Source organism: Aotus nancymaae, unplaced genomic scaffold (assembly GCF_030222135.1).
Source record: "Aotus nancymaae isolate 86718 unplaced genomic scaffold, 86718_ANA_hifiasm-v0.15.2.pri h1tg000043l, whole genome shotgun sequence".
Classification (NCBI taxonomy): domain Eukaryota; kingdom Metazoa; phylum Chordata; class Mammalia; order Primates; family Aotidae; genus Aotus; species Aotus nancymaae.
This window is the reverse complement of record NW_026988457.1, coordinates 198,372-211,723: the sequence shown is the minus strand read 5'-3', so window position 1 is coordinate 211,723 and position 13,352 is coordinate 198,372. Positions and strand designations below refer to the sequence as shown.

Sequence of the window (13,352 nt, the reverse complement as noted above, 5' to 3'; positions counted from 1 at the left end):
AAAGTGAATTGGCACTTAGGTGAAACAAAGTGTTTTTGATATGGTGTCTCAGGTGATCTTCCATCCACCACCTGCTTGGTGTTTGGGCTGAGATCATGAAAAAGCTATAAAACAGAGAGGCTGGCTGGGTAATGTGGCTCACATCTGTAATATCAGCACTTTGGGAGGCCAAGTTGGGCAGATCATGAGGTCAAGAGATCGAGACCATTCTGGTCAACATGGTGAACTCCCGTCTCTGCTAAAAATACAGAAATTAGCTGGGCATGGTGACACGCACCTGCAAAAATTAGCTGGGCACGGTGACACTCGGGAGGCTAAGGCAGGAGAATCACTTGAACCCGGGAGGCAGAGGGTGCAGTGAGCCAAGATTGCGCCACTGCACTCCAGCCTGGCAACAGAGTGAGACTCTGTCTGGGGAGAAAAAAAAAGAGAGAGAGAGAAGCTTTCTCACTAAACAACACTGAGGTAATTAAGTCTATTACCAGGCTTAAAAGATTGAAAACTAGCAAGAATACTCTGACAAATGTTAAACTTTAATTTTTTTTTAAACATGGAAGATCTCTAACATTCCAAAAGAAATCATTATCCTATGTACTAAATCAGTTGTGTGACACTAAAACTAACCAGTGGTAACACATGGTGGCTGTAAGCCCCAAAAAGTCTGTAATTAATTTTTTAAAATACAGAAAAGCCAGATCCAGCGTGGTGGCTCACATCCGTAATCCCAGCACTTTGGTAGGCTGAGGCGAGTGGATCATTTGAGTCCACGAGTTCAAGACCAGCCTGGACAATATGGCGAAACCCTGTCTCTACAAAAAATACAAAGAAAACCTAGCTGGGCACTAGTGGCAAATACTTGTAGTCCCAGCTACTTGGGAGTCCCAGCTAAAGTGAGAGAACTGCTTGAACCAGGGAGGTAGAGGTTGCAGTGGGCCATGATGACGCCACTGCACTCCTACCTGGGTAACAAAGTGAGGCCCTGTCTTAATCAATCAATCAATAAAAAATAAAAAAGTCTTAAAATAAATTACCTCAAAATTACACATATTACCCAATAAAAGAAAATTAAGGTCGGGCATGACAGCTTACACCTGTAATCCTAGTACTTTGGGAGGCCGAGGCAAGCGAATTGCTTGAGCTCAGGAGTTCAAGACCAGCCTGGGCAACATGGTGAAACCCTGCCTCTACAAAACAAAACAACGACAACAAAAAAAAAATTAGCCAAGCATGGTAGCACACCCCTGTGGTCCCAGCTACTTGAGAGGCTGAAGAGGGAGAACTGCTTGAGCCTGGGAGACAGAGGTTGCAGTGAGCCAAGACTGTGCCACTGCACTCCAGCCTGGAAAACAGAATGAGACCCCATCTGGGGGAAAAGAAAGAAAAGAAAAACAAAGACGGGAAGGGGAAGGGGGAGGGGGAGGGGGAGGGGAAGGAAAGAGTGGTATTTAGAAACAAGTAAAATATTGAGTTGGTGCAAAAGTAATTGCAGTTTTTACATTAACTGTAATGGTAAAACTGCAATTACTTTTTCACCAACCTAATACCTTCAGGATACAGAAATAAACACACATTTAACCTTAAATATTTACAATCCAGTAGAAAAAGACAAACAGGGAAACAAATTTAATACAAAACCATGAAGTAAGTGTTAAACACCAAGTATACTGGGAATAGTAAAGTAAGTATACACAAATTATGTGTGTGTATACATATATATATTCCATCCTGCCTGCTATGTAGACAATTAATCCCAGAGAAAGTAGCATTTGAGCCATCTCTCTTTTGTTTTGTTTTTTTTTTTTTTTTGAGATGAAGTCTCGCTCTGTTACCAGGATGGAGTGCAGTGGCGCAATCTTGACTCACTGCAACCTCCACCTACCAGGTTCAAGCGATTCTCCTGCCTAAGCTTCCCTAGTAGCTAGGATTACAGATGCGCACATCACGCCCAGCTAATTTTTTCTATTTTTAGTAGAGATGGCATTTCACCATGTTGGCCAAGATGGTCTCAATCTCCTGACTGCGTGGATCCGCCCGCCTTGGCCTCCCAAAGTGCTGGGATTACAGGCATGAGCCACCACGCCCGGCCTGAGCCATCTCTTAAAGGAAAAAGAAGGAAGATTTGTTTTTCAGGCTCAGTGAACAATGGTTCAGAGAAATGACAATGTATTTTATATTTTATGTAATACAAAAGATCTCATATGATTAGAATATAGTGTATGTGGATAGATACAAAAAGATAGACCCAGATAGGTAGAATAGATTAAATCCTTAAAAAAAATTGAAAAAAATTATTCAGAAGCTGTTCATGTGTAAGGAATAAACAATATCAGTATTTATAAAAACAGAAAGAAGGGTAAGATACTGAAGACTTTTAATATGTAAGAATTAGAGGCAGATAATATAGCAGGAAAATCTCAAGATTTAGAACAGATCTTGGCTAGAATTGCAGCTCTACCACGAACTAGCAATAAGCTTTTCTAAAGCCCAGTTCCATTGTTAAATGGAGATAATATGTGATTTTTTTATAAAGACTTATTGTAACAAATGTATACTGTCCAATATATTCTATTTCAATTAATAATTTGTCAAAGCACAGGACATTCCTTCTCTTAATAAGTGTTAGATTTAAAAAGTAATCTCAAGGAGAAAAAAAAAGTAGTTGAATGAAAAAGATGACAGGGAAGGAATATTTAGTCTCAGAGACTGGGAAGATAATGCCATAAACTGAAGGAATATAGGAGAATACAAGAGAAGCAGTAAATCTGGAAAACCAAAAACAAAACCGTGTTTTTAGGCTTTCCAGATTTGTAGTGAGAGTGGCATATTTACCCACATCCTAAAATATCAGAGGCACAAAAAAATCTGGACCTTGAACTCAGAAGACAATTCTAAAAGAAGTAACATTTCAGAATCAATGGTATACAAGAGACAACAAAGAACAAGTGAACCAAGAACAGGAGCTCACAAGGAGCCAGGGATGAAACAGAGTTAAAAGCACAAAGAAAGGCAGTTGTGGTAGTTTGTGCCTATAATCCCAGCATTTTGGGAGGTTGAGGTAGAAGGATCACCTGAGGGCAGGAGTTAGAAATCAGCCTGAGCAACGTAGTGAGAGACCCCTGTCTCTACAAAAAAAAAAAAAATTTTTTTAAGTGAAGAGAAAGAAAGGTCATGGACAGTACAGTGGCTCACACCTATAATCCCAACACTTTGGGGGGCCAAGACAGAAGGACAGCTTGAGCCCAAGAGTTCGAGACCAGACTGAGCAACATGGAAAGACACCGTCTTTACAAAAAGTTAAAAAAAAAAAAAAAAGAAAACTTGCTGGGTGTGGTGATACGTGCCTGCAGTCCCAGCTACTTGGGAGACTGAGACAGGTGGATCACTTCAGCATGGGAGTTTGAGGCTGCAGTGAGCCATGACTGCATCACTGCACTCCAGACTGGGTGACAGAGAGAGATCTGTCTCAAAGAGAGAGGGAGGGAGGGAAGGCAGGGGCGGGGCGGGTAGAGAGATTAACAATAAAAAAGTAGCCAGCAAAATTAAGTGCTCAATAAAACTGCTGGATTTGGCAACTATAGAGATCCCTGGAAAACTGTGAGAGCAGTTTCAATAAAATTTTGGTAACACCAATCTGCCGACATTGAAGGAGTAAATAGGTGGTAAGGAAATTTACTGAAAAGAGTACAATCTATTCCAAAGGTTCCCAACTGGGGACTTTACAAGCATATTAATGGGGATCAGATGGGTCTTATCAATATTTCAAACAGCCATATGAAGAATAAATTTACCCTCTACAAAGCTACAAAAGATTAAGAAAAATATTAAGCTTCTCTGTTTCTCGAATTAGCAGCTCCATACATATATTTTCCAAATGAAATCACTGTTTAATATACGCCATGCTTGGCAGACAGGCTCCTTCCTATCATAAAATCTTTGGTAGAAAATAAGTTAAAAGATTACTAAGCAATAAAGGGTGGGGAATCATGGGCCTCTTGAAAGAAATCCAGCACTGAAGAGAATAAATGCAATATGAATGACTGCATTCCAGAAGAGCTCAGAAACTCAGAAGAAGGTTTGGTTAAGTTTCTTGTTAGTTGGTTTGTTGGTTTTCGTTTGTTTTCAGAAGTAGAAAAAGACCAAGATATTAGGTCAAGATTAAGAAATGAATGTAAAGAAACGTTTAAAGTTCCAGAAAGAAAAGTAGTTAAAAGGCACTGAGGAAAAAGATGAAGCACAAGGAAAAATGACACAGCTTACAAATATGCGTAAGTTACCGTCTATGTATAGACAACTATGGATGCATTCTCATCCTCAAAAAAAGCTGTCCTACAGAAGTTCAGTTAACCAGTTGGATAATTAAACCAACTGTAGCTAATAGAGCTACAGCACATAGAATTAGAGAGATTTTGAGTCTGACAAACATGAGCTCAAATTTCTGCTCCTCTACTATCTGTTAAATCTTAAAGCTACTTAGCTTCTCTGAAGATGTTTCTTCATCTAGCAGCCAACATCTATCCCATAAGCTATTAGCAATACCAAAAGACAATACATGTAAAGAGCTTAACACAGTGCCTGGCACAAGACAACCATTTAAGAAATACAGCCATAAATACTAACATAATGTATTTTAAAACATTTTTCTGACCCTAGGATCAAGAGGACCTAAGAAGGAAACAAATGGAAAGAGAAAAGATGAATATGCTCCCGACACAATTTTTTAAACTTGTATATGTCAAAAACACAAAACAATATTAAAAGTATGTTCTAATCACACAAAAGGAAAAAAATGGTATGGAATTGATTTTTTCTCTTACAAGAAAAAGAGAAAAATTCCAATACAAAAGCATGTATTAAACATACTCTTTGCTATGTATAAACTATTCCAGATCGCTAGTTTAGGAATCCATACAGACAGTAATGGAGACGAAATGGGTATTTTTCAGTATTTCAATATGTGTCTGGTAGAGTGAAGCATTTTAGAGATTATAAAGCTCTAAATTTGGGGCATAGCATTCCTTATGTCCTTAAAGGAAAAGAATTACTTGAAGTATAAAATAACTGCATTTGAAATATTAGATTCAGAAAACACCAATTCAGTATTTCACACATTAATGCAAATCTATTACTATTTTAATTATAAATTAAACATAACTATAACCAACCTAATGATTTTTCAAGGTACCTCAGAACTGCCACCAAGATAATGGGGGCAGTTGTGGAGAGGTCGAGTGGCTACACCTCTGCATTAGTAAGTATTTCACCACCACAACTTACAAGTTAATTCCAGTTTCACTTGTATCTGCTCTTATTTAGTTGGGGTCCAATTATTTTTCAGATCTCTTTTATAAAATGAAAAATAATTGTAACAACCCATATCAAAAAATCTCTCTACTACTGATACCAAAGACGAGCAAATTCTGTTAAAACAATTATACTGTTATTCATAATGGAGATAGCCAAAACTTTCCAATGAAATTTTAAGCATATGGTTAGATGAAACCACCATCTTTTCTTTAGAAAATATTATCAAAGTATCAGCTGGACAAATAACACATTTTACAATATTTGCTTTTGGAATAATTTATTTATTCCTATGCCCAAGGCAACACAGATACTACTAATGTATCAATATTAAACAGAACAAAATACTGTGAAGCCTATTCATAATATAAGGCTGGAAACAGAAATAAAACCAAGTTGTTACCTTTGTTACATCTTTTCTGTGTATGGTATGTACATGTGGGATTATAGGCTTTGCCTCGGAATATTTTTAAATGCAAGTTTGGGAGGAAAGACATTCTACCTCTGGCTAAATTGAAATCTGGTTAATAAAACTACATTATAGAACAATTACCAATTTTTCAAAATTGGAAATAAGATTGTAATACAAATTAAAATGGCATATAAATTTTTTGTTGGTTCTTCAAAATCCTTTTTAGAAGCTACTTGAGTTATAAATTTTCATTTGCATTATTCAGTATTGACAGTAAAGGCAGAGTCAAAGACAGAAATGTATTTGTAACGACTCTATGACAACATCTATCGAAGTTAGTTTTAGAGCAACTCTTGGCAAGTTTGTTTACATATAATTTTTGTTTTCTAGTAAAAATGTTAAAAAGACAACATATGAAACTGCTTCTTCAGATTCCAAATAAATGTGACTTTGTGTAATAAATTTTATATGACTCTTCTTTTTTTTTTTTTGAGACAGAGTCTCGCTGTGTTGCCCAGGCTGGGGTGCACTGGTGCAGTCTTTGCTTGCTGCAACCTCGGCCTCCTGGGTTCAAGCCATTCTCCTGCCTCAGCCTCCCAAGAGGCTAGGATTACAGGCGCCCACTACCACACCTGGCTAATTTTTTTTTTTTTTTTTTAATTGTTTGTGGAGACGGGGTTTCACCATGTTGGCAAGGCTGGTCTTAAACTCCTCACCTCAGATGATCTGCCTGCCTCAGCCTCCCAAAGTGTTGGGATTACAGGCGTGAGCCACCACACCCAACCTTATACGACTCTTGAATATAGTCCTACCCTGAATAAATCTTGGGTATTAAAAATAATTGAACTCAAGTATTAATAAAATTGAAAAAGGAAAAAATTAAATTTAACTAAAAATAGTAAAATATTCAGCCAGGAGTGATGATTCACACCTGTAATCCCAGCATTTTGGAAGGCTAGGGTGGGCAGATCACCTGAGCTCAGTTCGAGACCAGCCTGGCCAACATGGTGAAACCCCATCTCTATCGAAAATACAAAAAATTAGCGGTGGTGTGCACCTGCAGTCCAGCTACTTGGGAGGCTGAGGGATGATATCTTGAACCTGGGAGGAGGAGGTTGCAGTGAGCCAAGATGGCGCCACGGCACTCCAGCCTGAAGGACAGAGCAAGACTCAGTCTCAAAAAACAAACCAACAAAAAAAGGTAAAATATTCTACAGAGAGGGAAAGCTCAAAAAGCCACCAAGAAAAAAATTATTTAGTTGGTTAAGGGGTCACTAACCTTACTCTGATTAGAAATTTTTTAAATCACCTAAGTATATCAGCTAAGTCATCCAATCCTTTCACACCCATCACCCCAAACAGACACAGAAAGCAGCCAAGATATTCACTTTCAAGAAATGTCTAATAAAAATTATTTTTACCTGTAAATTGTTTTCTGTGACTCTGTTCCACCAAACCATATTGATGGGTACTCCTGATTTACACCTGTCAGCAAGGCAGCCAATAGGGTTCTTTGCTTTTCGTGCCTTTGATCCCATCGGAACTAGCCTCTCCTCCAGCATCCCCAGGCGATACTTCCTTGGCTAGGAAAAAGAAGGAAAGAAACCAAGCCACTCCTAACATCCCCCACACTAAGCTAAACGAACATAACTAACATATAGAAGACACTGGGAATGTTGGGATAGGAAACAGGTCAAATTTCTAAAATACCTCTTCTAATATCCTTACCACCACCCACTATCTCCCACCCCTGCACCAAACCCACACCTCCAAAATAACCCACCATCCTAATGGGCTGAAGAATATTATATAAAGCAACAGATGTTTTTAGAAAAATACATTTTAATCTGATTTTATAAGACTTTACTTAATGAATAGAAATTTAACTTGTCAGCAAAGAAAAATGCTTTGCAAAATTTTTTTTACTGTGACTTACCTATTCTCACTGCAATATGAAGAAATGCTTTCAAGGGCACAGAACAGAGATTTTTTATTTTAAGTTCTCCAAACTAAATCTTTTTCAGTTCCCCATCTTGTTACTTTATTTCTTACTGAGAACTAACTCACTTTAAGAAAAAAAAGCAGTTGATTCCTAAGAAATTTGATTTTTAAAAAAGTTTTAATTCTATGCACATTAGGCCTGATTTCAAGTCACTCTACCTTAAATAGGCATTCAACCTAAGTTATCATGAGAAAAAAAGACAAAAAACAACAAAAACAAAACAGTAACACAAATGTAACTGATCTTTTAAATCTCAGTAATATGAACAGATTGATACTGAATAAATCAGTCAATAAAATCATAAATTCTTTGTCTAACAGAAGAAAATGAATAAACCATCTGAATAGTGGTTAGCAGAACTTTTATCCATGAAAATAAGTGATTGTTTCCACCATCTTGCTTCTCTTAATTACAGCAAATTTGTACTACACTGCATCTTAAGGAAAACTGTATGTATTTTTTCCCTTCAGGAAACACTAATTCATGCTTGGGAAGGTATGTAATTTAAACTCTGAAATAAGAAAACATGTGTTGACTCATTGTTCTGTCATGAGGTATAAGACTGCTGAAACAAAGAGTTAAAACTAAGTTTCTTCAAAATAAGATGCTGGCCAGGCCCATGCCGGAGGTCAAGGCAGGAGGATCACTTCAGTCCAGGAGTTCCAGAACAGCCTGGGCAACATAGCAAGACCCTATCTCTATTGAAAAAAAAAAAAAAGCCATAGCCAGTCAAACATATTAATTACTTTTTCTAGTATAAAGAGAACCAATTTGAAAAAGACATGATTTCTAAATTTCAAAAGCCTTGCAAATAATGCCTGTGTAAATTATTCCATGCAAATTAGATTCTCTACTACACAAGTGTGCATCCGCTATACTGCCTTTGATTTAAAGAGGACAAGGCCAGGTGCAATGCCTCATGCCTGTAATGCCAGCACTTTGGGAGGCTGAGGTAGTTAGATCACTTGAGGTCAGGAGTTCGAGACCAGCCTGGCCAACATGGTGAAACCCCATCTCTACTAAAAGTACAAAAATTAGCCAGGTGTGGTGGTGCATGTCTGTAATCCCAGATACTCAGGAGGCTGAAGCAGGAAAATAACTTGAACCTGGAAGGCAAAGGTTGCAGTGAGCCAAGATCATGCCACTGCGTTCCAGCCTGAGCCACAGAGCAAGACTCTGTCTCAAATACAAAAAAAAAAAAAAAAAAAAAAGGGCCGGGCACCGTGGCTCACGCCTGTAATCCCAGCACTTTGGGAGGCTGAGGAGGGCAGATCATGAGGTCAGGAGTTGGAGACCAGCCTGGCCAACATGATGAAACCTCAACTCTACAAAAAACTAGCTAGGTGTGGCACCTGTAGTCCCAGCTACTCAGGAGGCTGTGGTAGAATTGCTTGAACCTGGGAGGTGGAGGTTGCAGTGAGCTGAGATGGCAACAATGCATTCCAGCCTGGGCAACAGAGCAAGACTGTCTCAAAAAAAAAAAAAAGGTGGGGGGTCTCACACCTGTAATCCCAGCACTTTGGGAGGCCAAGGTGGGCGAGAGTTCGAGACCAGCCTGGCCAACAGGTGAAATCCCATCTCTACTACAAATATAAAAATTAGCTAGGCATGGAGATGGTGCCTGTAATCCCAGCCACTCGGGAGGCTGAGGCGGGAGACTTGCTTGAACCCAGGAGGCAGAGTTTGCAGAGAGCCAAGATTGCACCACTGCACTCCAGCCTGGGGGACAGAGCGAGACTCCGTCTCAAAAAAAAAGGAAAAAAATAACTAAACTTGCATTAAGAAAGGTTTTTTTTCTTTTTGAGACAGTGCCTCATTCTGTTGCCCAGGCTGGGGTGCAATGGTGTAATGACAGCTCAGTGGCAACCTCCACTTCCAGGGGTCAAGTGACCTTCCCACCTCAGGTTCCCAAGTAGCTGGGACTACAGGCATGTGCCACCATGACAGGCTAATTCTTGTAATTTTAGCAGAGATGGGGTCTCATTACATCACCCAGGCTGGTCTTGAACTCCTGGACTCAAGTCATCCACCACCTCCCAAAGTGCTGGGATTATAGGTGTAAGCCATCACGTCCAGCCCAGTGGACAGAGTTTTATGAGACTAACACATTTACACCTTTATGAAATCTTGAACCAAACTAACTACTCTATGTCTATATCAGAGGGAATTTTTTTTATTATTTTTATTTCCTATGATACTTTAGAAAAGCCACAGAGGGAACTTTTGTGAATAAGTATGTACCCTTAGTGATTCATGCCATGGAACCACATTTTAAGTGAAAGAATTTTAAAACAAGTTATTTCTAGTAACTTAATTTCTTAGAAAGAGTATAAGAAATAAATTGTGTATTTTTTTGTTCAAATAGAAAACTACAAGGCTTTGATATACAATAAGAATAACATAAACTTAATTAGACATTCACTAATTAAAGATTTATATTTGGCCGGGCAACAGTGGCTCACATCTGTAATCCTAGCACTTGGGACCCCAAGGTGGGCGGATTGCCTGAGCTCAGGAGTTCAAGACCAACCTAGGCAATACGGTGAAACCCCATCCCTACTATAATACAAAATAAATTAGCCGGGTGTGGCAGCATGCGCCTGTAGTCCCAGCTACTTGGGAGGCTGAGGCAGGAGAATTGCTTGAACCTGGGAGGCAGAGGTTGCAGTGAGCCCACTGCACTCCAGCCTGGGTGACAGAGTGAGACCCCGTCTCTACAAAAAAAAAAAAAAAATTATATATACACACACACACACACACACACACACACACATATATATATATATATAAAAGAAAATTTCTGGGCTAAATACTAACCTTATTCTACCAGGAAAGTTCAACATATCAAAGAATGTTTACTTAATCAAAATCTCAAGTTGCCAAATAATTTATACCCGGACACCCAAATGCCAGGTCATATATCTGAATGCATGAAAATTATTATTTTAAAAGGTCTTCTGTAATTCAGATCCTTCACAAATTCAGATGTACTTTTTTTTTTTTTTTGAAACAGAGTCTCTTTTTTTTTTTTTTGAGACTCCATCACCCAAGCTGGAGCGCAGTGGTGCAATATTTCACTGCAACATCCGCTTCCTGAATTCAGGTGATTCTCTTGCCTCAGTCTCCCGAGTAGCTGGGATTACAGGCATGCACCACCACGCTTAGCTACATTTTGCATTTTTACTAGAAACGGGGTTTCACTATGTTGGCCAGGCTGGTCTCAAACTCCTGACCCCAGGTGATCCACCTACCTTGGGCTTCCCAAAGTGCTGGGATTACAGGCATGAGCCACCATACCAGGTCTCAGACGTACTTTTGACACAGTTATTACAGTCAATACAATTTCCTTTCTATGCAGTACAGTAAGCATTGAAAAAAAAATGTTGTTTATTTGGTTTATTTTTGTTTCTTGGGTTTTTTGGTTTTGTTTTTTGGTTTATTAGCCAGGAGGGTCTCACTCCATGTGCCAGGCTGGAGTGCAGTGGTGCAATCTCAGCTGACTGCAACCTCTGCCTCCCAGGCTGAAGGGATTCTCCCACCTTAGCCTCTTGAGGAACTGGGACTACAGGCGTGTTACCACTATGCCCAGCTAATTTCTGTACTTTCTGTAGAGACGGGGGTCTCTCTATGTTGCACAAGCTAGTCCCAAACTCCTGGGCTCAAGTGATCCACCTGCCTGGCCCCAAAAAAGGTTTTAAATACATCCAACGTATCATCCTCACTCCTTAACTGCACTCATTAAATAATGATGTTTCTTCATTTCAAAAAGGGAATTTATCACTCTTCTCCCTCCACTCCATGCCCAAAAACCCTTAAATAGCCTAATACTTCTCCTCTTAGGTAGAAGAGATCTCCAAATATGTGCCATTATAAACCCTAATTTTTTTCAATAAACAGCCAGAGATTAAACTCTAATCCAAAAGTAAATCTCTTCTGTGATACTAAATGAAAAGATCCTAAGGCAAGCTTGTCTAACCCGAGTCCCAAGATGACTCTAAATGAGGCCCAACACGAATTTGTAAACTTTCTTAAAACACTATGAGATTCTGCAAATTTTTTCTTTTTTTGAGACGGAGTTTCGCTCTTGTTACCTAGGCTGGAGTGCAATGGCGCAATCTCGGCTCACCGCAACCTCCGCCTCCTGGGTTCAAGCAATTTTCCTGCCTCAGCCTCCTGAGTAGCTGGGACTACAGGCATGTGCCACCATGCCCAGCTAATTTTTGTATTTTTAGTAGAGACGGGGTTTCACCATGTTGACCAGGATGGTCCCGATCTCTTGACCTTGTGATCCACCCGCCTCAGCCTCCCAAAGTGCTGGGATTATAGGCGTGAGCCACTGAGCCCAGCCCGATTCTGCAAATTTTTAAAGCTCATCAGCTATCATTAGTGTTAGTATATATTATGTGTGACCCAAGACAATTCTTCTAATGTGGCCCAGGGAAGCCAAAAGATAGGATGCCCCTGCCCTAAGTTATCAATACATTTAATGTACCATTATAGGGGAAACCACAAGTATTCAGTTCACCATTAGTAGAGGTTAAGTTTGAGAACAAAAGATGAAGCTTGAATACAATTTTTTAAAGTATTGCTTTAGTGCCAAGCACAGCGGCTCATGCCTGTAATCTCGGCACTTTGGGAGGCTGAGGCGGGAGGACCGTTCGAGCCAAGTTCAAGATCAGCCTGGGCAACAAACTCAGTGGGTCCCCATCTCTACAAAAAATGAGAAAAGTAGCCAGGCATGGTGACCCATGCCTATAGTCCCAGCTATGTTGGCGGCTGAGGTGGGAGCATCACTTGAGCCCAGGAGATCAAGGCTGCAGTGATATATGGTCTCCTGTCTCAAAAAAAAATTAAATTAAAATAAGTAAATAAAAATTATTGTTTTAGATCCTATACTAAGGAATTTGAGCATCATTCCACGGGCAAAGAAGAAATGACAAAATCAGATTTGCATTTTAGAAAGGAAGGTCTGTAGCAGTGTGAAGGATGAATTGGGGAAGAGGGAGTAAAAGTGGCAGTTGACAAATTAGAGGACTCTGGCAATAGTCTAGGTCAGGGTTTCTCAACATCAGCACTATTGACTTTGGATAACTCTTTCTTATGGAGGGGAGCGGGGAGAGGCCTGTCCTGTGCATTGTAGGATGTTTAGCAGCATCTCTGTCCTCCCACTGAATACCAGTAAGCACCAACTACCCAGTTGTAACAACCAAAAATGTCTCCAGATACTACCAAATGTCTCCTTTGGGGGTGAAAAGATACAACTGCCCTGGCTAAGAATTGCTAGTGGAGAAAGAAGGATATGAACTTGAGGCAATAATAACAGAAATACAGAACTAGTGAAGGCTTACTTGTAGAAACATCTGGTAGGTTAAAAACAAATATTGGTGATTAACTGCAAGCAGGTGCTAAGGGAAAGGAAGAGGTTAAACAAAACATGAGAAAATAAATGGGGCAAACACAATTTTATGAGAAATGTTTATTTACTAAAGTTTTCTCAGTTCTTTAAGATACAAGCCCCTTCCTTCAGAGCAAATCAAAGCAACAACTCCTCTTCCCTTCTTAGCTTCTAGAAATCCTTACCTAGACCAACCTTAAGAACACAATAGTCCCCCAAAAAAGGTAAATTCCCTTATTGAT

At 39.5% G+C, this 13,352-nt stretch overlaps 1 protein-coding gene across 4 annotated transcripts in view; it reads right to left on the bottom strand.

Moving 5' to 3' along the window:
- PAN3 (poly(A) specific ribonuclease subunit PAN3) overlaps positions 1 to 13,352 on the bottom strand; it is a 166,183-nt gene that overhangs the window by 98,733 nt on the left and 54,098 nt on the right. For all 4 annotated transcript variants that reach the window (XM_012471065.3, XM_012471067.3, XM_064361715.1 and 1 more), the window contains exon 5: positions 7,135 to 7,296. In XM_012471065.3, coding sequence (XP_012326488.1) covers positions 7,135 to 7,296 — 162 coding nt within the window. The remainder of the gene's footprint in view (positions 1 to 7,134; positions 7,297 to 13,352) is intronic.